Source organism: Capricornis sumatraensis, chromosome 8 (genome assembly GCF_032405125.1).
Source record: "Capricornis sumatraensis isolate serow.1 chromosome 8, serow.2, whole genome shotgun sequence".
Classification (NCBI taxonomy): Eukaryota; Metazoa; Chordata; class Mammalia; order Artiodactyla; family Bovidae; genus Capricornis; species Capricornis sumatraensis.
The window spans coordinates 69,122,119-69,149,570 of NC_091076.1; the positions used below are offsets into that span (position 1 = coordinate 69,122,119).

Below are 27,452 nucleotides of genomic sequence, written 5' to 3' on the forward strand. Positions count from 1 at the left end.
ATTCGCATCCTGACTGAGATTCAGAATCACCTGAAGAGTTTAACTCACCCTTGTGTAAGTTACACCCTTCCTCCTGATTTAAATGGGGTGAGCTCCAGATAGAGGCATTGATAATTTTTGCATAATTCCCTAGATCATACTGCTCTTGGTCATCAGATTAAATTTGTAAAATTTCCATTGCTCCAAAGATCTAGGTAGGTTACTTTTTTTTTTTTTAAGGTTACATCTTAAAATGAGACAGGGAAAAAGAGCATCAATTTTATTATCAATTTGTTACCAATGTATTAAAAATCCATTTCCCAAATAACAAATCATAACCCTATTATTCCAGAAAAAGGTAAACAACAACAAAGGAAAACGGAAAGCAAAAGAAAGCTCATGCCCATTGTGGTAACATCAGGTTATCTTTCGGAGAAGGCAATGGCACCTCACTCTAGTACTCTTGCCTGGAAAATCCCATGGATGGAGGAGCCTGGTGGGCTACAGTCCATGGGGGTCGCTAAGAGTCAGATACGACTGATCCATTTCACTTTCACTTTTCACTTTCATGCACTGGAGAAGGAAATGGCGGCCCACTCCAGTGTTCTTGCCTGGAGAATCCCAGGGACAGGGGAACCTGGTGGGCTGCCGTCTATGGGGTCACACAGAGTCGGACACGACTGAAGTGACTAAGCAGCGGCAGATTATCTTTTGAAGGGTAAAAAGGATCAGATTTGAAATGAACCTGGGCAGAGCTCCCATTTTGTGCATATCAAAAATCTGAGACTGCACAAAAACAGTGATAACACAAAGCAGTCCTTGAATGAAGAAACTGGAAACAAATGATTGTCTTTTTAAAAATTAGAAATTAACTAGGCAGCTACTTTCTTATGCAACACATATGTTGAACATCTTTACACAAAACAGAAAGCTCCTATTGCAGAAATATTTAAAATTTATCCCTCACTACTTGGGGGCAGGAGGAAAAGGGGACGACAGAGGAAGATATGGCTGGATGGCATCACTGACTCGATGGACGTGAGTTTGAGTGAACTCTGGGAGTTGGTGATGGACAGGGAGGCCTGGTGTGCTGCGATTCATGGGGTCGCAAAGAGTCGGACACGACTGAGCGACTCAACTGAACTGAATTGATCTTGGCTATTTAACACACATCTTCAGACTGACAACATCCAATGGTAGCTCATGAAAGTGGTTCCTTTCCAAACTTAACCACTGTTTAAAGATGACAGGTTAAGATATGTTTTGAGTTCAAAAGTTACTTTTGAACAAGGACAATTTTCTACCATTGGGTGCTATGGCCCACATGCTTATTAATTTAGGGATTTAAAAATAGTGAAACAAAAATTTATAGCACATTTAAAAATTATGTAGCATACTCTATATTATATTGGGTTGACCAAAAAGTTCATTTGGGTTTTTCCATAACATCTTACAGAAAAACCCAAACTGTTTGGCCAATTCAATATATATAGCAAATTATATTCTATAAAATAAGTTTATAGCATATTTTAAAAAAAATCTTCTTTTTCTACCAGGTTATAGGTGCCCTGAAATTTAGAACTAGGTCTTAATTATCTGTGTTCCTCAGCAGTGACCAGGGGAAAGCAGTGCATGGTTTAATGCTTACTACATCTACTATCGGACACGACTGAGCGACTGAACTGAACTGAACATCTACTATAATAGGTGTGATGTTGGGCACTTTACATTTATTTAATCCCATAATACATTTATAAATTAAGAATTATGATCTCTATTTTTCAGATGAGAGAGTCTAGAAGGTGACATGCTCAAAGAAATGTGTTTTTATACTGACTCATACTCTTCTCAACATACTTATTAGTTAACTTATTTAAAAGATGATTCCCAATTTATTTTTACTTTGCACTGACAATTACCTAATTTGTGGGTAATTAAAGAGTTGTGGACTTGAACTTTAAAATCATTTAGGAAACTATTTGGAAAAAATTAATCATACTTTTACCTGGGTTTAGCCTAAATTATATAAGAGGAAATAACATTTACTGGCTACCAACTGCGTGTAAGGCATTTATATATTTTATCTTATTGAATCCTCTCAAAACCTAGTAACAGAAATATTCCTCCAGAGGAGGAAACAGTGATTCAGAAGTAAAACGACTAGCCTATCGTCACACAAGTAAACAGGACACATCATTCGTTATGAAAAGAAATCTCACTATGGGTAGTAACCCGACTGGCAGTTTTTCCGTATATAACTTTCTCTCCAAGGCTCTATTTTAAATATTTAAACTATATAATCACATTACTGTGTGCTGCAGTCCATGGGGTCTCAGAGAGTCAGACACGACTGAGCAACTGAACTGACTGAATCACATTACTAGAGAGTCTCAAATGTTTACTTATAAATGTTAATTAAAAGCACTCAAATCCTGTAGCTCCAAATTGTGTTTCAAATTAAGCTCTGTTAAAGTAGTACTTTCTTAGTCATTTTGTGGCTTATTGCACTTCCGCAACGAACTATTGATAAACTTCCTCTTTCTCTACAGAACCTATTTCAATGTGCCAGAGGATCATTTTTAATCTGAACGGAACCACTTTTTGCTTTCTTAGCCAAAGCACCAAAATGTCCAGTTAGAACAAGAATTTAGCCTTCTGCAAAAGAAGTTAACAGCCAAGGTAAGACAATTTCACACAGGCAATCTGGTTTGATCTTTGTTTTATATAAAATTTACTTTTGTCTGATTCTTTGTGACCCCATGGACTGTAGCCAGTCAGGCTCCTCTGTCCATGGAATTTTCCAGGCAAGAATACTGAAGTGGGCTGCCATTTCCTTCTCCAATTTTTAAAACTAAAATGTTATTATTGTTTTAAACTTAAAGTCTGATAGTCTAAAGATAGGTAACAGGTATTATGGTTTTGTTGCATGGAATTTTAAAAATTCAGTTTTGAGCTTGCCTTGGAGAAAAATTTTCACCTAGGTTTATATAATATAAACCCTTTAAAGTTTATTCAATCATTATGTTTGTTGACCTCAGTTCTGTAATTAAAAGAAATAAAACTACAGCCATGGCAGATAAAGCTAAGGGTTGGAAATAAGACTAGAATTCATGAGCTATGGCTGAATCTACAACCCCAAAATACCAACTGTTAAAAATTTTTGATTTTCTTTATATGAAAATTTCCTATATATAACATAATCCATAGGTTTAAATTATTTTTAATCTCCTTCAGTTTTCATAGTAAGAATGGTCACCATCAGTTAATTTAAAAATAAACAAAGGTGATTAGATGAGACACTCAATGATCATTACTAAATATGCTTTTTTACACAAATAGAATTTTAGTAATGATGATGACATGAAAATATTATCACTAATTTTTAAAGCTAAGAAAAAAACTGCTATGGTAAAATGTGTGGACATACACTCATCACTACATATTTATGTCACATATTATCTGAGTCTTTAGTAAGCAGTATAAAATAGATATGGAAAATAAAACTCATAGAATAGAAAGTTGCTAACATGGAGAAAAGATGTTTTCTTTGAGTAACTTGGCCACTTGCAAAGCGAATATCCTCCAAAATAAAAATTGCCAAAAGTTTATTTACATAGACTCATAATATCATAGAATGGTAAATTCATAGTGGGTAATATCCTACTTCAACATTTCGTAAAGTACTTATGACTTTCTTTTATAGAAGTCCACTTTGGATTTCTTCTAAGTAACTATTACAGAAATTAATACAGAAAAATGTTTATCATTTTTTGGACAATGCTTATCTATATATTTTTAAAGAATCTATTTCAAATGTAGGGTTTAATAGTGCCTGTGTTTTCCAACTAATCCCTATATAATTTCACTCAGAGGGAAATTATGAATTCTGAGTAAGTCTGAATTTTTTAAATGAAAATCTGATGCCTGTCAATGTCCAATCTTTAAAAGTCATCCCAATTATGCCAGTTTACAGGCTAACTAATCAAAACTCACATAATTGTTTTCCTAGTCACAGGACCAAAATGGTTTTCTGGTAGTTCTTGTCCAACCTTTTAAAAAGCTAACTCCAAAAGTCACTTACATTATCTATTCCCAGAGAGTTCACATCTCTTTTCCTCTTAAAGCACTCCTATTTCAGAATTTTACTATGAATGTAATGGAAGGAAAGAGATCTTATATAGGACTGACTGCTTTCTGTATCAGTGCCACTACTTAGAGCTGTGACACTTAGGCAAATTATCCAATTTCTCTGTGTCTCAGTTTTATCTGTAAAGTGACGATAACATCGCCTTCCTCCTTAAGACGGGACGGTGCCAAACATCTGGCATGTACTTAGTAAAATGGCAGCTCTTTTTGATAAAAGATAGTCATCAAATAATTCCTATCATAGTTCAAAGTTAATTTCCCCTTGCTGCTTTTCGTCAAGATACAGAATTGCTGTCTTCTTCCTTTTCTGGTTTCATAATTATACTAGCAGGAGATACAATACCACTAAACTTTATTATATCTGTATTATAACAAAGTAACTGAAGCTCAGATGTTATTTTTTGATACTGCTACCTATATTTACCTTATCAAGGATATGCCCACCAAATCTCCTTGATTCCTCTTTAAAAGACAGTAACATCTCTCTTATCATATCCAATTTAGCATCAGTTTTACATGCTAAACTCTTTATGTACTTATGCATTAAGGGGACTCCTACTTTAACTGCCTCTCAAATGCTTAGTTAAAACAGCTGATGTTTTTCTTCTAAAATTTTTTCAATATTCAGGAAAAACAAAGAACCAAGATCTGAGTTAAACCTCAAGAGTCCCAACCTAAAATAATGAGCAAAATACTGCCATATAAAGGTAGACAAACTCAGGGTTTGCCTGAGCAGCAGACTAGGGAAATTCTAGAAAAAATGCTATATAGATTGTTCATAGGTTATTTAGAGTAATTAACAAGTAGCTTCCGAGTGCCAAAAGACGGTGTGGGGTGGGGGGGCAGGGGGGAGTAGGGAATCTTAAGGATGCTTAGATAGGAGTTCTGAAATGAAAGGTAAGTGAGTTTGAGAAGATGGGTGATCTAAGGCCTGTCCTCCATTTTGAGAACACTGATCCTCTGCTGATTCCTGCATCAGCAAAGACAGAAAGCAGCATTCTGTGGTTCCTTCTTTCATCTACTCTGGTCTTCTCCCCCAACTTCTAATTTTGTTTGCTTTAACCTTCTACCCTAACTTCTTGCTAAATATATAATCACTATTTGTTCTTCAGCCTTTTATTAACTTTTTTTTCTTTCAATACCTTCTCTAATCAATTTACCTCCCTATTCCATGTATTTGCTCTTTATCCTTTGTTTGGCTTTACTTTTATCTTTTGTGTTGTTTTTTATTTCTTTGCATTCCTTTTTCATTTCATTGCATCCAACATTTTCTCCTCCTTTTTACTCCCTTGCCCCCTCTATGGTTCTTTCTACCTTTTTCTCCTGAAGAAGTAATGTTGGTATTTCAGGTACAAATGGCCTGCATATATATACATATACATACATACATACATACACATATATATACCACATATGTTAAGTAACTTTCTGCACTGGTAATAACACTGCCCTCACTGTCACTGAACTAGAAAAAAAGAGTCAGTTTCTTCACTACTATACCTCTCCCCCTCATTTACTCTTCTTTTAAATCTTATTCCTTTTCTCTGGACTATTCCGAATTGCTGTAGTGGAATTCTAAGACAGATTTGAGCATTCTGATGTAGCAGACCCTAGGAGGGTATAGCTAACTGAAGAGCTGGAGAAAGGGGTAGGATAGGTAAAAAACAGAATTTGGTTTTAATACTGCTGTAACCCTTAAATGACAAGTGGAAAATCTCACACACTTTCAGGTCCTATGACAATCCTATTAACAAAAGAGGCTATGCCCTATCAAAATTGACCACACAAACTCAACTGGGCTTATAATTATGTTCCTATCTGGGTTCTTTCCTTCTCTAATGCCTTTTTTAGCTAACTGAAAAAAGGAACTGTGAAGGGTTTTTAAAAATTTTAAGAAAAGTCACAAGACACATTCTTGGCTGAAGATAATTCATGGCCTATGTTTTCTGCTGCTCTGGATGGCATTTTTTAGAAAACTAAAGTGAATCTCTAAAGAATAACACTTTCTAATAAGGCCTTCTTTGGGGAAAGGGGTAATCTGTAAGAACAGTAGGTAGGAACTGCATGGATGATAACATATAGAGATGATTTAAATTTCCATATTTATGCCAAAAGTTTCAAAATTTTCCCTATTGAACCCTTTACAAAATGAATAGAAGGCATAATTTAATAACTCAGATTTTACCTCTGCTTACATTGTAACCATCAGAATGAGATGGTTAGATAACATCACTGACTCAATGAACATTTTGAGTAAACTCTGGAAGATAGAGGAGGACAGAGGAGCCTTGCGTGCTACACAGTCCATGGGGTTGCAAAGAGTCGGACATGACTTAGCAACTGAACAACAACAATTACATTCTGGAAGAAGTATTAATAAACAGCAAAATACTGAAATGGAAAAGAAACCAAGAAGCCCAATTATAGGTTAACTGTTTACTTAGCTGCTAACACATATAGCATTCTGCTGTAAAGAAATCAACATACAAAAACATGAGACAATTTGGAGTAGCAGAAACAGCATATGCTTTAAAATCAGATGGGTCTGTGGGTATAAATTCCCTATCTGTCACTAATAGTGACATAACATTTGGCAAATTGCTTAACACATTTAAATTTGTCTCTTTATCTGTAAATCAAAGATTTCTCCATCTTTCTCACAAAATTATGTAAAAGTTAAATAAAATGATGTACGTAAAACACCTGAGATGGTACAGCACTTAGGATGTTCTAGATAAGGATTTTTCTTTGTTATTTTCTGCCTTCTTCAAAGTCCTTTATAATCTTATTTGAGGTGATGGAGATAACAAAAAGAATATGTGAAAAGAAATAAAAAATAAACACAATTATTTGAGAGAAAAGAAGTGTGAGTGAGGTACATACATGAAGAATTATCCAAGGAACCATACAGAGAACAAGAACGAGAGGGAATTCAGGGAATGGCTGAGCTCTCTGGGCTGTGCTCAGTCATAGAGAATTTGGTCTAATAAGGGAATTTAAGCTGAGGTCTGACAGATGATGATAGATTCACAGTTAGGCAACCAGAACAGGGAAGAGACTAGGTTTAGAAAAAAGCACACACTCTCAGAGGGTGAAGAATAGCATGATTAAAAGTGTCTGCTAAGGGGAGAAAAAGTGTGTGTTTAGGAAGTATGTAAGATGAGGAAGAGGCTAAATGAGAAGTTTCAGTCATGAGATATGAGTCTGGACTGGTAAACTCAGGCCAGAAGCAGAAAACTCAGCTTAGATTTTTACCTTGATACCAATGGGGAACCCTCAAGCAAGGGAGATGGTGAAGAACAGGGAGGCCTGAAGTGCTGCAGTCCATGGGGTCACAAAGAGTCAGACATGATTGAGCAACTAAACAACAATAAGCAAGGGAGCAATGACTTGATAAAACTTGGTTGTCAGAAGATTAGTTCATCAGCAGTGTGCAAGGGAATTTAAAGAAGAAATATTTTAAAATTAAAGCTTTAAGTATTACAGAGAAAATAAAAAGCAGGAGACTACATAGGAAAAAAAATCACATTCCTTCTCCTCTACTAAAATAGGGTAATTTATCATCACTATATACTAAGTGGTAGAGGAATAAGCAATGAAAACAACTCAAATATGCTAAAAAAGTCTGTTTCTTTGCAAACTTGAGGGAGTTCCTTGTCTGTTACTGTACCTTGCCATCAAGGCTTGTATAGACCATCAAACCTCTCTCAGACTGGCTTAAAAAATCACAGAGAAACTATAGTTTCAAATCATATTGACCAGGATTTAAAACCCAGAGATTTTCATTTCCCTAATATTAAGAAATAACCAAACAGTTACCATTGTGTTTAAAGATGTATGAAACAAGTATTACATACAGAGCTGAAAACTAGCCTTACTTTAGAGATAAGACATTTGAGACCAGGCGAAATTAAATGACTAGTTATGGTTAGACAGATCTTTAGGCCACAGAAATAGAAATGAAACTTGAAAAAACTCTTTAAGTTTTAGCATCTGCCACATTCTACAGGTAACCCTACCCCACAAACTTAAACACATGCCTCGTTTTCCTATGCCTGTATGTTGTTCCCCTGGATGGAATATTTTATTTACTTAGTTCTTACAGACCTTTCAAGATTCAGTTCAAGTTTTACTTCTCTGAGAAACCTTCCCTGAAGCTTTCCCAGGCTAGCTTAGTTCCTCTGTGCATCTCTTGCATACCTTTCTGAGAAAACTTATCAAATTAGATTTATTTATTTTTTCTACTACTAGAAAAAAAAATTTTTTTTAATTTTGATATCTCCTAAACCAGAACAGAGCCTGACAAAAACATGGTGCTAATCAATGAATAAATGAAGTAGCAGCAAGACCACTTCCCTCAACCAGACTCAAAGAGCATTTTAGGATTGTCAAGTATGAGTTGAATTGAATCCTTTAGAAATATGAGATTCTAATATAAAGACACTGTCCTGGACACTGATATATCTGCAAAGGTTACTTAATAGGTTGTGGGCATGAGAAACTCACAAAGGTAATACCATTAGCAAAAACAGAAGTCAGGAGAAGGGTCACTTTTAAGATGAAGATGTATTCTGACTTAAATACGCTGAATTTGCTGATAGTGAGATATGTACATGGCAATGTTCACCAAGAAGTTATACAAATGGAACAATAATTAAGGAAATTTAGGCTAGATACACAGGTTTGGTAGCTAGAGGTTAAAGGTGAGAGGTGAAACCTAATAGATTCAGGATTAAGAAAAGCAGTGAAGAGTGAAGACAGAATACATATAAAGTACTGTATTTAGGATGCAAGAGAAAAAACAGGAGCTAGTGAGATGAACATGAAAGGAAAATGACTCCAAAGAGCTACTCGAATAGCAGTGAAGGAATAATCAACGGTGTCAAATGTGATCAAGAGAGAAAAAAAGAAAACAAACCACTGGATTAAGTAATAGATGGTTACTGGCACCCTTCGAGGCAGCAGGATCAATGTATTTCTAGCAGGAAACAGGAGAAAGCAGTGTGCACGTGGCTCGAGCATACGGAGCCCGTGCATTTGGGATGCATGGCTACACAATTAAGGGCTGCAGCACAATAAACCCACAGGGGCAACAGTGCCACGTACAAACCTTCCCAAAGAATTATGAGACCACTGCCTTTGGGGTCCAAATGTCACATGATAAGTTACAGTATACTTAGGAGCTGTTCATGTTAGCTGGGAGTATATCAAGTCTAAATTAGGAATGATGAATACTAAATGATACCTAATTATCTTTCTTTCTTTTATTATAAAACTACTGGCAAAAAGGAAACATTCTGAAATGGATCTCAAGTATTTCATCTTAATTTTGTTTTGTGGACATCTGAATGATACTTTTTCCTCAGAGACAGAAGCAACTACAACAGAGAGGCAACCACAATCTACTTTATTTAGACCATCAATGCCATATATCTCGGCGAATTCTCAGGGCACGATAGAGACTCCTTCAAGTCAACCAACACAATTCAACAACTTATCTTCTGGACAACCAATAACAACTGCCAAAGCTGCTGCTGGACAACCAACACCACTTGCCTATGCTTCTTCTGGGAAACCAGCAGCACATACTTCTGCTGGACAACCACTTGTCTATAATGTCACCAGAAAAACAATACAAATAGCCAATACCTCCTCCCAAGGAACATCACTGCCTGTGTTTACCTCTGCCATACAGCTATCACCATCTGCCTATTCTTCTTCCAGACAATCGCCACCATCAGTTTATATTCCTACTCAACAACCATCATCTACCCACACCTCTTCCAGAAAATCAATTACCCCGACTGTTCATAGTATACCCATACGACCAACACCAACTGTCCAAAGTTCACCTAGGAAGACACCAGGATTCAACTTCGAATTTAGCAGTACAACAAATATCCCAAAGGAAGCCAATTATGATAATTCAATAGCAGCCATATTAATTGGTACAATTCTGACTACTATGTTGGTAGTTATACTCATGATTGTATTATGGAAATGTTTGCGAAAACCGGTGTTAAATGATCAAAATTGGGCAGGCAGGTCTCCGTTTGCTGATGGCGAAACCCCTGATGTATGTTTGGATAACATTAGAGAAAATGAAGCATTCCCAAAACGTTCATCAATTATTTCACTTATGGTCTGGAAACCAAGCAAAAGTGCGCTTTTAGCAGATGACTTAGAAATTAAGTTGTTTGAATCAAATGAAAACACTGAAGATTCTAAAAATCCCAAAACAGAGAGAATAAAAGATCAGGCAAATGGTACATCAGAAGACAGCGGTGATGGATCAACAATCGGCACGGCTGTTTCCTCTTCAGATGATGCAGATCTGCCTCCACCACCTGCTTCCCTTCTTGATACCGAAGGACAGGAGGGGAACAAACCCAACAAACCCACGATGATAACTGAATCTCCTCATCCAAACGATTCCACCAATCTCCCACCATCTCTAGATTGTCTCAACCAAATTTCTGAACATCATAATTCTGAGTCCAAACAGTCATTTCCACCTCCCCCTGACTCATTTAACTTGACCGTGCCACCAGGAGATTTTATGAAAAACCAGGAAGATTCCAACAATGAGATCCAATTTCAGGAATTTCCTATTCCTCCTGACTTTGATCAAGATCTCAATGAATCTCTGCCACCCCCACCTGCAGAACTGTAATAAATATTACTACTTGCTTTAAAACTGATCTGTTCTTCTCAAAGGACTCCAATATTTTGTTTTTTTTTCGTGTGATAAGATATATTAAACGGCAATTGGTAGCCAATTTTGATTTTTATTCAGGAACTACCTGAAATCTGCTCAAAGCCTATGTATATAAGTGGAACTTATTTATGTCTATAGGACCTAACTTTAATGTACGGTATATTTTACAAATGTGGATGGTATGTGTATCAATAACTTAACTATTTTGGAAACAAGCAACATACATATACTTATTATTACCCAATAGATCTGTTTTTCCTGAAAAGCTGTGTATAAAGTTACCTTGGTTAAACTTTATTTTTCCATTTCAAAATTTGAAAAGGAGTGTGTCTGAGAATTTAAATACATACACCAAGTTTTAAACAAAGCTTTAAGTTTTAAATTAATACCTCAGATATTAAATAAATATTCCAAGGTTGTGGGGATGAGAGATTAAAACGCATGTGTTTGAGAATAAATTTCCTTTTAGCTCTCATTGGAAACTGAAAGACAAACATATTAAAACATCATATTGGAGAGCTGAGCTGGGGACACTTACCCTGAAAAAAATACAAGCAGGCCCATAAAATGTAGACATAGACATTTTCCTATCTTGTTGGGGGAGCACAAATTTTAAAACTAGCTTCTTTAAAATGTTTTCTATTTTTTTTGGCCAGGCTACATAGCTTGCAGGATCTTAGCACTCCCCAACCATGGACTGAACCCAGGCCTCTGGCAGTGAAAGCATGGAGCCCTAACCACTGAATCACTAGGGAATTCCCAGTTGATTTTGTATATGCCTCAAGCACCCAAGCAAACTGAAATCTTATTAAAAAACAAACAAAACAAAACCTCTATGGCTTCATTCCAAAAAACTCTTAAACCACCTTTCTCACACAGAATCTCATCTTTTATTCACTACCTGACAAGTGATAATGAATTATCAGAGTAGGGGGTAGGCCCAATCTTTGTTAAAGTCAAGGTATAGCTTCACTGGCTTACTCATGTGGAGACACCAGCCCATGCCTGCAAAAGTGCTTGTCTGCGGAAAAGTATGAATTCTTCCTCCTTATCCCTACCTGAACTCCTGAGGGAAACACTCAGAATGAAAGATGGTGGCTTTAGTGGTAACTTACCCTTTGTGAACTGCTCATAGTTCTGGAATTTTCCAGAATAATGCATTTACTAGTAGCACTGGTGTTCAAGAAACTAACAAAGCTTAATCTTAATAAAAACTAGCAGACTTTTGGACACTGAATGTCTCTTTATTAGTAAAACCTTTTTATTTGCAGAAACATTACCTTGAGCTTATTTTTCTTGAATAAGCATGATATTAATTGTCAATATTATGTTGGTTTTCCTCTGTCTTCCACACTAAAAATTTTCTTTCTTTTTTTTTTAAAATGTAAATTTATTTATTTTAATTGGAGGTTAATTACTTTACAATATTGTATTGGTTTTGCCATACATCGACATGAATCTGCCACAGGTATACACAGGTTCCCCATCCTGAACCCCCTCCCTCTTCCCTAAAAAGTTTCTTTCATGTGTTTTTCAAACTTACCATTTTTAAGGTTAACTTATTCAGCAACAACTAGGAGTTTAAGAATTTCCAATTATTCTTTTGAATTTTAAGTATTCTAGTTTGGGTAAGTAAGGTATAAAGTTTTTAAAGTTGGTAAAGAGTTTGACATGCCTTAAACCATCATAACCTTTCTTGTTTTATATGTAGGACTGTTACCTAATGAGCTCTTTCCTCAATTCTGCTCTCTCTCTTTTTTTTTTAATCACTTTCTTCCTGACCTCTTGAAGAAAGTGTATTGGGAAATACCAACCCTCATAGGTAAATCAAGAGCTGATGACCTGCTCATAGGCTTGTCTGATTTCTTCAAACACCAAAGAGGAAGATTTCCTTGTTCAGTTCTTTGTATAACAGAAGAACAGACTACTGTCAGCAGCTGCTTTTTGTTTTTTAAGAAATTCTCTGCCAGGGGGAAAGCAATTCCCATTTATTGCATGCAATTTTTCCCTACTGAGGTCAGTGGAAGCTGAGCAGCCAAATGGTGGCAATCCTTGCCTAATCAGCAGAAAGAAATGCAACCTAATAAAAGACATACAGGAGAAAAGAAAATGCTGGAACAAAGAAAAACATACAGAAAAGATTAAAGAAGCAGGATCCAGAAGAGAAAGTTTATTTCATGACTATGGCAAAAGGATAAGGCACAGGGGAATAAAAAGTGCAACTACATACTACACATCAGCAGTGCTCTTACCAGATCAGTATTAACGAGATTCGGGACAACTCTCAAGACGATGTAGTTCAACTCCTTTTATTTGTTAAATGCTGAGAAAATGGGCTGATAGAGAGTAGATGACTTGCTTACAAGTGGTACTGAAAGCAGAGTTTGTCTCCTGACCCCTGTTTCAGAATTCTTTTCACTAACACAGGACCAAAAAGCATCTACTTCATGTACTGCAACACACATGTATCACACGTGTATTCCATCTGGTGTTGGCAGTGGGCAACACAAAGAATTAGATGAGAATGACTTTAACTGTTGTTATCAACTAGTTCTGAACAAAAAGTAGAAGTAGCGAAATATATGGTCATCTCTAAGTAAAACATTGTAATACGAGTACATGATTAGATAACCAGGTCAGTGGAATAGAATGGAAAGTCCAGAAACAGACTTAAATCTCAAATGATTATTGGGACAACTGGATAGATGTTTGGAAAATGATGAAATTGGATCTATACTTCATATTACATTAGAACAAACACCAAATAGATCCAAAATCTAAACATAAAACATGAAATTATACAAATAATAGAAGAAATATGAGTGAATTCCTTTATAATCTGAAAGTAGGACAAATCTTTCTACTTGAGACTTGAAATCCAAAAGTACTACTTAAAAAAAAAGGAAATCCATTACATAAAACTTTTAGAGGTAAAATAAAACAAACACCATAAAAAAAAAACCTTTTGTCAAAAGACAAAGGGCAAACTGGGGGAAAATGTGCAACTTAAATTAAGACAAAGGAAAATGTGCAACTTAAATTAAGACAAAGGGCTAATAACCCTAAATTTTAAAAAACCTAAACACAGATGTGGCAGGGGAGGGATACCCACAACACACTAGAAAAAATACACAAAACATATAAAAGACAGTTATAGAAGAAAAATTTAAAATGATCCTTGAAAACAAAGATATGCAACTTTTCTCATAGTAAGAAAAAAAATACAGAAGTTCAGCAACAGAGTCTCTAGGTCTCTAGAACTGGACACCCTGACACACTGCTGGTAAGACTGCAAAATGGTACCATCTACAGAGAGAAATCTGGTAATACCCAGGAAATTTTCAAATGCACTTTTCCTTTCACTCAGCAATCCTACTTTTGGGAATTTTTCTCGAAGACTTGTTGGACAAAATGTAAAATTACTTAGATGCAAGGGTATTTAGTGTGGCATTATTTGTAATAGCAAAAGTCTAGAAACAATCCAGATGCCCATCTGGGCAGTGGTTAAATAAACCATGGTACACTCCCAAATGCAGCACTATGAATCATGTAATGCATGTGAAAGACCTCTATACGCAGACATGGGGAGATCTTCGAGATATATTATGAAGAAAAAAAGAACAAGACATGTAGTAACCATTTATATAAGGAGGGGGGTAAGAAGATATGATACATACATACATATTTTTGTTGGGTTTTCAAAAAGAAATACTGTTACGATACAATCAAAAGCTATCAATAATAAAAACAGTCACTAATCGGAAGAGGAAAGGAATAGGGTGGAGGGGAAAGAGAAGCAAAATTTTCCTGAAAGTACCTTGTTTTTGACTTGCACAGTCCCTAGAAACTGCTAAGCAACTGAAACACGAACTTTACATAAAGTTGGTGATATAAAGATACAGAGAAAACAATTATTTCTTTCAAGTTGCATTAGGACACAGAATTGACTATACATCCTTAGTGAAATACATTCTAAAACAAAGAAGGCTGCAACAAATCTTAAACTTTATTCAGTAGTCTGTAAACTAATTGTCTGTAGCAATACTTGATATTATTTTGAAACTACTGTGGGATGATATAAATAAGCAGCTATGTAATGCTGTTAGAAACCATTTATAGGAAATATGAGGACAGAGGAACAAATTAAATCTTCACAAGGAAGCAAACAGATAAATCCAGATGAGGGACATCCTAGGGAACAAGTGACTGAGTTTTGACAACAAGCCAGTGGCATGGGGGGAAAAGGGTGGTGAGGTAAGAGAAAGGTCCTTTCTGAATTTTGACTTGATAATTTCTATCTTGTCAGTCCTTCCATACTTTTATAATACTTTATTCAGTACTCTTAGCTGTTTTCAGCAGTAAATTCAGTCTGTATTACTAAAAATAGAGAATATAATACTTTCACTCTCAAGCACAATAAATGTTATCAACTTAAGTAACAAAGATAAACGAATTGGGTTGCCAAACTGTTGGGTGAGTTGTCCCTTGGCAGGTAATTTGTTCTACTTCTCACAATGTGGGGGTAATATATCCTAGAGCAGCGTGTTTCACAGAAGAATATGTAAATTAACTTACTGCTTAGTCTAGAATACAATAGTTGCATAAACAACTGTAGTTCTTGACAGACTTTTATAAAATGTAATGTGTCTGAATAACATCTAAAATAATTTTGTAACAAACACTTCAGACTGCAAAAAATTATTTTTTGGAGTAATATACTATTATTTTATTTCATGAGAATTTCTAAAATCATAAGGACAGATGGTTTCAATTCAAGAGCATTAAAATGTACTTCTTGGACTTCCCTGGTGGTTCAGTGGCTAAGAATCCACCTTGCAATGCAAGGGACACCAGTTTGATCCCTGGTCTGGGAAGATGCCACATGCAGCGGACCAACCCAGTCCGTGTGCCATAACTACTAAGCCAGCACTCTGGCGCCTGTGAGCTGCGACTGCTGGAGCCCATATGCCCTAGAGTCTGTGCCCCAACAAGAGAAGCCACTACAGTGAGAAGCCTGTACCGCAAATAAAGAGTAGCCCCACTTTTCACAATTAGAGAAAGCATGCACATAGCAATGAAGTCCTAGCACAGCCAAAATATATGTATTTTTAAATAAATCAAAAAATAAATAAAATGTACTTCCCTTTTTCTCCCATGTAAGTACTAACCAGGCCTGATCCCGCTTAGCTTCTGGATTAGACACATTCAGGGTGGTATGGCTATAAATAGTACTTCCACCCTCTTTTTCTTTTTGAGAATTTTCCAATAATCTCTGAATAACAGAAACAACCTCACATGTCCCCAAATTTAAAATAAGAAACATTGCTACTACTATTATATTGGAATTTTCTATCATATGTGGCAAAATCTGATCTCAATACAGCCTAAACACAAATTCATATGATCCTCTAGCTACTGAAATAACATGTTCTTTCTTTCAAAAAAAAAAAAAAAGTACTAATAAGTATAATGGAACTGGATGACTCTACTTCCACATGGATATAATAAGACTTCCTAAAATTAAAAGGAGAGATTTAAGTGTTTGGTAAACTGACCCCCAGGGCTTCCATGGTGGCTCAGTGGTAAAGAATCTGCCTGCCAATGCAGGAGATGAGGGTTTGATCCCTGGGTTGGGAAGATCCCCGGAGAAGGAAATGGCAACCCACTCCAGTATTCTTGCCTGGGAAACCCCATGGTCAGAGAGTCTGGTGGGCTATAGCCCATGGGGTTGCAGAACTGGACACAATTTAGCGACTAAACAACAACAACTGACCCTCAGTCACTTCCTGTGAAGTTTAACATACATACCTACACAGAAACTGAAGTGTCAAAACTCTCATTCCTTATTTCCACAATATTGTTGAACATAGTATTTTTGAAACATTATTATTAAGCACTAAGATTGATGAGTGGCTTCTTAAATTCACAGAAAGAATCTTAAAGAGTTCAAGGCTGAACCCTCAAAGTAAAGTGGGAATAAAGTACCTAATCAATAATAAATTTTGAACACTACAGACATTTAAAATGTAGGTACTTTTCTAGGAACATTAATCTCATATAAAACATGACTCAGAGTATATTTAGGGTAAAATTTGGGGTAAAAGAATGGCAAATGTAATTTAGAGAAAAATAAAGGATTTAGTAAACAGACATAAAGAGATTTTCTATATATGTAATATGCTAGTGAGTGAGTGAAAGTCGCTCAGTTTGTCCAACTCTTTGCAACCTCATGGAATTCTCCAGGCCAGAATACTGAAGTGGGTAGCCTTTCCCTTCTGGGGATCTTCCCAACCCAGGGATCGAACCGGGATGTCCTGCATTACAGGCAGATTCTGTACCAGCTGAGCCACAAAGGAAGCCCAAGAATCCTGGAATGGGTAGCCTTTCCCTTCTCCAGGGCATCTTCCCAACCCAGGGATCGAGCCCAAGTCTCTTGCATTGTAGGTGGATTCTTTATCAGCTGAGCCACAAGGGAAGCCCAATAACTGCTGGTTTTTTATTACTTTTAAATTTTACTTTATTTTCGGCTGTGCTGGGTCTTCACTGCTGTGAGGGTTTCTCTTCAGTTGTGGTTAGCAGAGGCTACTTTCTAGGTGGGGTGCTCGGGCTTTTCAATGCAGTGGCTTCTTTTGTTGTGGAACACAGGATCTAGAGCGTGTGGGTTTCAGTAGCTGCGGCTCCCAGGCTCTCGATCACAGGCTCAGTAGTTGTGGCATGTGGGCTCAGCTGCTCCGGGGGTTGGGGGACCTTCCCCAACTAGGGATCAAACCTGTGGAACCCGTGGTTCCTACACTGCTAGACTCTTCACTACTGAGCCACCACGGAAGCCCCATACCTTCCGGTTTTCAAATGGTAACAATTTGGCAAAGAAACTGTCATTACCTTGTTTTCTTTTCTAAGGTAAGTTGGCTCTTCTAGAAATTAGCTTCAACTTTTAATAGATTATTTACACAACTGGTCCACTAAAGAGTAGAGCTAAAGTGATCTTAAATCTAATTTTATACAGCCCCTAATGAAAAACTTCCCTTTTACATTATTTTGTGTAATTTAAGAACTACAAACTGTTTTCTCAGTAAGAGAAAATGTAAAACATTCTGAAGAAATCATTTAAAAATTTATGCTATTATTTTCAAGACATAAAATCAAATAAATAGTCATTCATATATTACCAAAGATGTCTCTGGAGAAAATAATATTCATATTCACTCACCAAAGTAACTTCATGAAGAAAAAAAATCCTTAATCCAAAAGACATAAAATAAAATACATTTACGTTACCACATGAACTGATAATTTAGAAAAATGAGACGTTCATTTAAAAACATAGCCTCCCTCGTTTGTGTATAGCCTGGGTAAAATAATCCTTTGTATCAAAAAGATAAAGATAAAATAATCATATTTAAGTACTTTTGTACTTCCCCAAAAGATGAACAGTTAAGTGGATGATAAATCTGAAAAGGTGATTGTACATAATAATCACCACACTAGGGGAGCACATAAAAAAATCAGATGTTATTTTTAAAAGTGACATGACAATTGTACCATTTCAGGGGAAAAAAAATTGAGAAGACAGAGTTAAAAAACAGTTAAACTAAAATCTTAGAAAACCATCCACAAGGAAGGTCAAATTCATTTCTAGCATTTTTCAACATATAAAAAGCATGAAAAGTAGGAGCAAAGAACCACGAATTCTCCACGAGGTAAATGTCAAAATGTGAAGCCGAAGCTCAGACAAATACACAGAAATGAGCAGGGCCAGGTCTAAAGTCCACGAGGTTTTCCTTCCTATGGCAAATCTGAGCTATATGGGTACACTCAATGCTGTAAATTAAAAAAAAAGATTTTTTCGGGGTTCATTCTGTCGCGTGTGCACCTCCTGCAATAAATTTGAGTCAGCACCAATGACAGCTCTGCAGTCCTCCTATGTGGTACTGATCAGGTGGTTGCAGAGCTTCAGCTCACAGCAACACAATGCAGCTGAGCAGGCAAGCACAGCCCACAGCCAGAAGCGGCTCCTACTTTCCAGAACAAGGAGACCTTTAAGCTTAAGTTTCCCGGAGAAAATGAGATGCTGATGTTGAAGACGACACTATGGTAAGCTGTTATTTAAATCAGTAAAAAAAATCGACTTCAGAATTTTTTTCTTTTTTTAAGAGAAAGTCAACGTTAGGATTGAATATATATTCAATAGCAAGTGCATGCACCAGAAATTTGCTGCAGTGTCAGTTGAGGGATTTTTTTTCTAATATTCATTCACTTTGTAAATATACACATTGTTTTCCTTTAGACTCGGCACTGAAATATACAGAAATCACTTTATAAAATGTGAGATGTTAAGGTATGGGGTTAGTCAGATTTTTCAAGTGCCTTAAAATGTTTTGCAAGGATATATTTATCCTGAGAAGATGAAGGTGAATTTCAAAGTACTGTCTTAATATCTAAATAAAATCCATCTTATATATACACACTGACTATTTCATTACTGCAGAGATCTTAAGGGAAGAAAACACAAAACAAAACACCAAAACAGACATGACAGCCATTTTTCCCCATTTGAATCAGGAAGAATAACATAAAAAAATAATAACAGCTTAAGATTCTTTAGGATTTTTATTTGCCAAGAATACAATTTTATCAAGTCTCAAGGAAGATAAATAAGACAGATTATGTCTTATAGAAAGGAGAAAATACAGAAGAGAGTAGGGGGAGAGAGTCTGTCTCTACCACATAGCCCCAGTTGAAGGATTAAGCATTTGGACTATAAATGAAGGGGAGCTTTGTTAGTTTAATCACTGGAACAATTATAAAAGAACTCAACAACAACGAGGTTTATTGAAAATTTTGCCTAATGCTAACTGACCCATGCAGATGCCTAATTGTATTTGCATATTAAAAGAAGGGTGTATCTGTTTGTTTCCAGGCTTTGATGGAATATCAGATATTGAAAATGTCTCCCAGCCTGTTCATCCTTCTGTCTCTCACACCTGGTGTTTTATGCATTTGTCCTCTCCAATGTATATGCACCGAGAGGCACAGGCGTGTGGACTGTTCAGGCAGAAACTTGACTACATTACCATCTGGACTGCAAGAGAATATTATCCATTTAAACTTGTCTTATAACCACTTTACTGATCTGCATAACCAGTTAACCCAGTACACCAATCTGAGGACCCTGGACATTTCAAATAACAGGCTTGAAAGCTTGCCTGCTCAGTTACCTCGGTCCCTCTGGAATATGTCTGCTGCTAACAACAACATTAAACTGCTTGAAAAATCTGATACTGCTTATCAGTGGAACCTTAAATACCTGGATGTTTCTAAGAATATGCTGGAAAAGGTTGTCCTCATTAAAAATACACTAAGAAGTCTCGAGGTTCTCAACCTCAGTAGTAACAAACTCTGGACAGTTCCAACCAACATGCCCTCCAAACTACACACTGTGGACCTGTCTAACAATTCCTTGACACAAATCCTTCCAGGAACATTAATAAACCTGACAAATCTTACACATCTTTACCTGCACAACAATAAGTTCACATTCATTCCAGATCAAGCTTTTGACCAACTCTTTCAACTGCAAGAGATAACCCTTTACAATAACAGGTGGTCATGTGACCACCACCAAAACATTACTTATTTACTTAAGTGGATGATGGAAACGAAAGCCCATGTAATAGGGACTCCCTGTTCTAGCCAAATATCATCTTTGAAGGAACATAACATATACCCCACACCTTCTGGATTTACCTCAAGCTTGTTCACTGTAAGTGGGATACAGACAGTGGACACCATTAACTCTCTGAGTACGGTAACTCAGTCCAAAGTGACCAAAATACCCAAACAATATCGAACAAAGGAAACAACATTTGGTGCCACTCTAAGCAAAGATACCACCTTGACTAGCACTGACAAGGCTTTTGTGCCCTATCCAGAAGATACATCCACAGAAACCATCAATTCACGTGAAGCAGCTGCTGCAACTCTAACTATTCATCTCCAAGATGGAATGGTTACAAACACAAGCCTCACTAGCTCAACAAAATCATCCCCAACACCCATGACCCTAAGTATTACTAGTGGCATGCCAAGTGATTTCTCTGAAATGCCTCAACAAAGCACAACCCTTAACTTACGGAGGGAAGAGACAACCACAGATGGAAAGACACGCTTACCTTCTGTGGCAAGTGCTTGGAAAGCAAATGCTTCGTTTCTCTTAATGCTCAATGCTGTGGTCATGCTGGCTGTCTGAGGGTCTGCACTTTCCTGAAATTTAATGAATGAACTCCTCCCTGATGTACAGCTGGGAAAATATTCCCCTATCTAACCAGTGACTCAAGCTATATTAAGTATTACCGTTTCTGACTCTGATGTAAATGAAGTAACTTGTCTTAAATAAAAGAAGTGCACAATGTCTTGGTACTTGCTGCTATTTTACTGTCTTAATGAAGTAAAACTAATGAGTTTCCTTTTTTAAAAAATGAAGTGTTTTCTTTTTAAGGCTTCAATTTACTGCACAAAATATAAAGCATCTAAACTTTAATATGTATTTTATGTATGTTTACACTGTCAAACATCTGGGAAAAAATAAAAGGTCTATGCTCATAACTGTGTCACTTGGCTTTCTAGTCATACAACTTAATCTACTTACTAGAAATGACATGACAAACTTTTTTGCTCTAAGGTACTTTGGTAAAGTCTCTATGGCAAATATAATACTGGAGGTATCCAAGCATTCTGCCACTAAAGTAAAACTGTGGTTGCCTCCCCGTGAATGGTAACGGCACATCATTATTTTACACACAAGCCATAGTTGTTTTCAATCTAAATGATGTCCTGCTTCTGAGGAACTCTTGGCTACTTTACAGATTATATAATGGACAAAAGCTCTTCAAAAAGCTAGAGGACACTAGGCTTTGCATTTTAATAAGGAAAGTTTAATGGCTTTGTTTTTTTGCACTGTAGAAAAGTATTAAAAATAAATAAAAATTTAAACTTAAAGACATATAAAGAAGGAACAGTTTTAGTGAATATTTAACAAACTGTTCATTAGCAGAAAATTAAAATAATTACACAGTTAAAAGTCTTCTATGAGCAGGAGAGGGAAATTTATCTTTTGTACATAGAAGTTAGAATCTGACTTACCTAAGTCAAAATAAAGACTAGTTTCAAGATAAAATCATGGGGGTCTAACGAACACCAGCAGTACTAACGGAGGGAGAGGAAAAGAAAAGGAGAAAAGCCAAAAAAGGCTGGAATTCATTTGGTGCTACAACCAGGTGATGAAACCAATAAAGCAAGCAACAGGACTAGAACTGGGCATGAGACAGATCCGGATACTCCGAGTCAAACCGCACTGGGACTTCAGCTAGAAGGAAACTGAGAACTGTCTACTGATACAAAGTAAGCCATTGTTTGAATTAAGAGACAAACATAAGTAATAGCCAAGAGTCAGAAAAAGAAGCCCTGAAAACAAGGCTAGATTAAGATGCAAGACAGCATAACTGAAATTGGTGAGCCACAAATGAGGAATTTAATTTGTGCCATAAGGAGGAATCTATTTCAAGCATTCTTAAGAGTTGGGAAAGGAGTACAGAAAGAAATTTAAAAATTAAGATAGTTTTCTTTCCACATTTGGGAACATTTCTATTCAGAGACACAGAAAAGTAACAATCTTATGTGCTCTTCATTTTTTCTTTCTTTTAAGGGGCAGGCTTATGGAAAAATTACTCTTAAGCTTCAGTAAAGCAATTCCTCTCCTATACTGACTTATTAGTACAGTGACTCTGAGACATTTTTCTGCCCTGGCAAATCTACTTGGTTCACTATTGTCAGGAGGGAATTTCACCATGAAGAAAAGGAGTTATTTGAGATAGTCCCCTAAATGATTTTAAAATGGGTAAGCTGCCTCCTCTCCCTTCCAATACTGATCTAGTATCTTCACCATCAATGGTAGAGGCTAATTGCTTAGGTATTTCCTACTCTACCACACACTTGCATCTTGTTTTAAAAATACACACTCTGAACTCCACAGAAAATAGGTTTCTTAGAGTTAATTGTCTTTCACTCTGAGGGTGCCAAAAATTCAATGTTGTTTTAGAAATCCTATGAGCAAAAATGACCAAAAAGTGTAATTTATATACTATAGCATTAGCAGCACCTATAAATTATGCCAATCTTATTGACATATCTGCAAAATGCAGGAAAAAAATACAGTAAATTTACCAGCACAACACATGTCAACCACACAGACTCTTAAGTCCTCAGAAAGAAGTACAGTAATTAGATAGTAATTATATACTTCCATGGAAATTGTATTCTTATCATTAATAATGGAGGCGGGATCACTACTTGCCAATACAACAAGAACTACCGTATTATTGGGCTCCATAAACATTCAAAATGCATTAGTCCTCAGCATCTATCTCTCAAACTCGTAAGGTCCATCCATCCATACTGAAGGTTTGATTTTATTTTACAAGTAACTTTGTTTCTCACCAGTCAAGAGAACTCATATAAGAGAACAAACACAAAAACAAATGTAATAAGGGATAAAGTCATGGTGAAGAATGTGTGCTTTGATGTCAAATCTTCTAGCCCTAAATCCTGTCTCTGACACTTCTCAGCTATATAACCCTGGACAAGTCACCAATGTCCTAAGCCACAGCTTCATAACCCATAAAATGGGCTAGCAGAACTTATTCATAGATGGTATCTATTCCTAAGGAATAAATGGCATAATTCATATCCCCCACATTCTATATGCAGTAATCCTGCTGTTACATGTCTATGTCCAAGCTCAGTGCGTTGAGAAATTCCCATGTATGTCAACACCCAAGCTCTAAGAGCAAGAGAGCAAAATGGTATATTTGCTTCAGTCCTGCTTTTCCACCCTCCAGGGTTCAAGTTCAGATGTTAATGAGATGGGACCCAGAAAAGAGAGAAACATTCACTTATGAGAGCAGAATGATAAAATGTCTCCTATTGCTAACTTAAAAGATCTCAAATATGTGTTCTTCAATGACCATTATCATCAACCATCTTTTAAATATTATTTGGGAAATTCCAGAACAAAAACAACAGATAAAATTATCGAAAAAAATAAAAATGGTTATTATTAACAGGTGAAATGATTATTATCTATCTAAAGGGTCCCTCAGGAATGCCTTCAGAAGAACAACTTTAATAACAAGTATACAAACATTAATCATTTTCTCATATGCTGGCAACAAATAATTGGGAAATTATAGGAAAAGGATACTATATTCATGACAGCAACTAATAAACCAAAATATACAATGCCAAGAAAAACATTCACATGAAATGTACAGGACCAAATGGAGAAAAGTTTTAAAAAAATTAATGAGATGTATAAACCAAGACTTGATAAGAGATGATAAACAAAGGTCTCCCATTCATTTATTCTTTCACTGAAGAATTTTTTTAGCACCTGGAATGTACCAAGAGCAAAGATTAACCAAAGGAGACACACCTTGATTGATGTTGTAAAGATGAATTAATTCCAGATAATTTATGGATTAAGCCAACTCTGATAAACATTCCAATGAGATTCTTTTTAGAATAAAATACTCAAGTCCATCTGGAAAAATAAGCAGGAAAGAACAGAAAAAGGAAAAAATAGAAAGATCTTAGCCTTTCTATGTCAGCTGTAAAAATTAAGGCAGAGTGGTCGTGGCATAAAAATAAAAAAGAAGATAACTATAATATAGAAATGACAGCACAATTAGAGCACACAACAATTAAGAAACTCTTTGTGCTTCCATTTCCTCAAAGGGTTGTTGTGAGGGAAAAAATGAGTTAACACACGTAAAGTGCTTAGAATAGTGCCTACCACGTAGTACATTCTCAAACAGTGGAAAAAGTCAAAAATCAAAGGGGAAAGTAAAGATTCAAAAACCAATGCTGGGAAAATTTGGAAAGAGTCCAATTCAATACTCACTTCATGTGATACACCTACATAGTGAACTAAAAAAGATAACATAAAAAGGGAAGTCTTAAAACCAACAGAAGAATAAAAAAAGATATGAATCTCTCAGTGAAAGGCTCTTATTTTAAATTAGAAAAAGAAAAAAAAAAACACAAATCACCAATAGTTTATACAAAACCCCAAATTTCTTATGTTGGAACTAATAAGCCTGATGAAAAATACTCAGAGAAAAACATAAAGGAGATTGCTAATCAAATGCTCATAAAATTGATTAAGAGAAATACTTAAATTTCCCAATGGATAAGTGGGTGAAGGACACAAACAGAAATGTTTACAAGATAGGAAGTGACAAACTGACAAATACATGGGGAATATGGCAATCACATAATAACTGAGAAAAATAAAACGTGACGCTATGCTCATTACTAAATCAGCAAGCAATTTTTTTAAGTAATAAAAATCAATGCTGGGGAAGACACAATAAAACAGCCACATTCACATATTGGTACAACTCTTTTGAAAAGTAACTGGCAACTGTGATGAGAAAATAGCTATTTTGAGTTGCTGCCTAAGCATTTTACAGTATGACAACACTACACATGCCCAGTGGCTGGACATTTAGATAAGGACTTAAGTTAGGATTCCCACCATAATTTCCCACGTTGCTTTTCCTGGAGAACCTTTTAAAATAACCATATAGAACTGAGCCTGTAAACAGTTAAGGGACTGTCACCCCAACCACCTTACAGGAGGTGCTCTATCTCTTCTTCTCTTGACCCGGGGCAGAGGACTGCTCTGCCATTCCCCCAGCTCACTGTGGATGCTTGCCTCCACCCCTCTCCGCCCCACATTTCTGGGATCTCTAAGTAATAAAATCCTGTGACTTCGTCTGAATGTACTGCAACTGAGCCTTCAATCAAAATAACCCCAAGAGTTTTCACTTTCCTCAGAAATTGAGGGCGCTACTTGCCAACCTTGAGTTGGTGGCTTGTGCCTGATTCAAAAAGTCATAATCTGCATATTTTTAACAGTATATCAATTACAGGGGTGAGGTGGGGCAACAAAACAGTGATCAAACACCTAAAATATTTTAACCTTTAATCTAGTAAATTCTAGGTAAATATCAAACAGCAAGAAAATCAGAATGCCAAGTATCTATCATTAGTAAAGTGTGGCCAGAATATTACATGACCAACACAAATATTTATGTAGTTTCTTTTTTAACTTTGAAATGTAGAAAATGCAAATACTACAAAGACAGAGTGAAAACTATATAAATGTGTTATAGGACTATGTATACAAGCAAAAAACATAAATATGTGGAAATGCTTATATGTATACCAAGTATTTTTTATTGCCTGTTTTGTCTTGGAAAAATACAAGAGGTATAAAAAAAGAACAATTGAAATAGGTGTCCAAGGGTTCTAGGTTGAGTAAGAAAATGAGATGATGCAAAATAAACTGTGAATAAGGAAGGAGAGGTTAAGAAACTGGAGGATATCATGACATATAGATCAGAGACTGAGAAGTACTATCAGATTTCTTGGAAGCATATATAGCTTACGTTAGCTCTGTATGGTTAATTGTTCCTCGGACTGTTCTCCAGTAAATCTAACCAAACAGGCTCTTTCTCTCCTAAAAACGAAACAACAACAAAAGAACACCAAAAATCTTCAACAACTATGTCTCAGTCAGTCAGTCAGTCAGTCAGTTCAGTAGCTCAGTCATGCCTGGCTCTTTGTAACCACATGGACTGCAGCACAGCCAGGCTTCTCTGTCCATCACTAACTCCCAAAGCTTGCTCAAACTCATGTCCATCGAGTCGGTGATACCATCCAAACATCTCATCCTCTGTCATCCCCTTCTCCTCCTACATTCAATCTTTTCCAGCATAAGGGTCTTTTCCAAAGAGTCAGTTCTTTGCATCAGGTGGCCAAAGGACAGGAGTTTCAGCTTCACCATCAGTCCTTCCAATGAATATTCAGGACCAATTTCCTTTAGGATTAACTCGTTTGACCTCCTTGCAGTCCAAGGGACTCTCAAGAGTCTTCTCCAATACCACAGTTCAAAACCATCAATTCTTCAGCACTCAGCCTTCTTTATAATCCAACTCTCACATCCATACATGACCACTGGGAAAACCACAGCTTTGACTAGATGGACCTTTGTTGGCAAAGTAATGTCTCTGTTTTTTAATATGCTGTCTAGGTTGGTCATAGCTTTTCTTCCAGAGAGCATCTTTTAATTTCATGGCTGCAGTCACCATCTGCAGTGATTTTGGAGCCCAAGAAAATAAAGTCTGTCACTGTGTCCATTGTTTCCCCATCTATTTCCCATGAAGTGATGGGACTGGATGCCATGATCTTAGTTTTCTGAATATGGGGTTTTAAGCCAGCTTTTTTAACTCTCCTCTTTCACTTTCATCAAGAGGATCTTTAGTTCTTCTTTACTTTCTGCCATAAGGGTAGTGTCCTTGTGTATCTGAGGTTATTGATATTTCTCCCGGCAATCTTGATGCCAGCTTGTGCTTCATCCAGCCCAGCATTTCTCATGATGTACTCTGCATATAAGTTAAATAAGTAGGGTGACAATATACAGCCTTGACGTACTCCTTTCCCTATTTGGAACCAGTTTGTTGGTCCATGTCCAATTCTAACCACTGCT

At 36.4% G+C, this 27,452-nt stretch overlaps 3 protein-coding genes across 4 annotated transcripts in view; 2 read left to right on the top strand and 1 right to left on the bottom strand.

Annotated features, from left to right (window-relative positions):
* Positions 1-27,452, bottom strand: part of NF1 (neurofibromin 1) — a 248,098-nt gene that overhangs the window by 49,706 nt on the left and 170,940 nt on the right. The window lies entirely within an intron of this gene.
* On the top strand, positions 2,564-10,844 carry EVI2B (ecotropic viral integration site 2B). Its single transcript, XM_068978576.1, has 2 exons — positions 2,564-2,658; positions 9,415-10,844. Exon 2 carries the CDS (start codon positions 9,428-9,430, stop codon positions 10,796-10,798), a length of 1,371 nt encoding a protein of 456 aa, XP_068834677.1. The 5' UTR covers positions 2,564-2,658; positions 9,415-9,427; the 3' UTR covers positions 10,799-10,844.
* On the top strand, positions 19,770-21,092 carry OMG (oligodendrocyte myelin glycoprotein). Its single transcript, XM_068979042.1, has one exon. The coding sequence runs from the start codon at positions 19,770-19,772 to the stop codon at positions 21,090-21,092; it is 1,323 nt and encodes a 440-aa protein (XP_068835143.1).

What these genes read in the sequence shown, in the direction of transcription:
- OMG (XM_068979042.1), top strand. Translation starts at nt 19,770, where the DNA reads ATGGAATATCAGATATTGAAAATGTCTCCCAGCCTGTTCATCCTTCTG.
- EVI2B (XM_068978576.1), top strand. Translation starts at nt 9,428, where the DNA reads ATGGATCTCAAGTATTTCATCTTAATTTTGTTTTGTGGACATCTGAAT.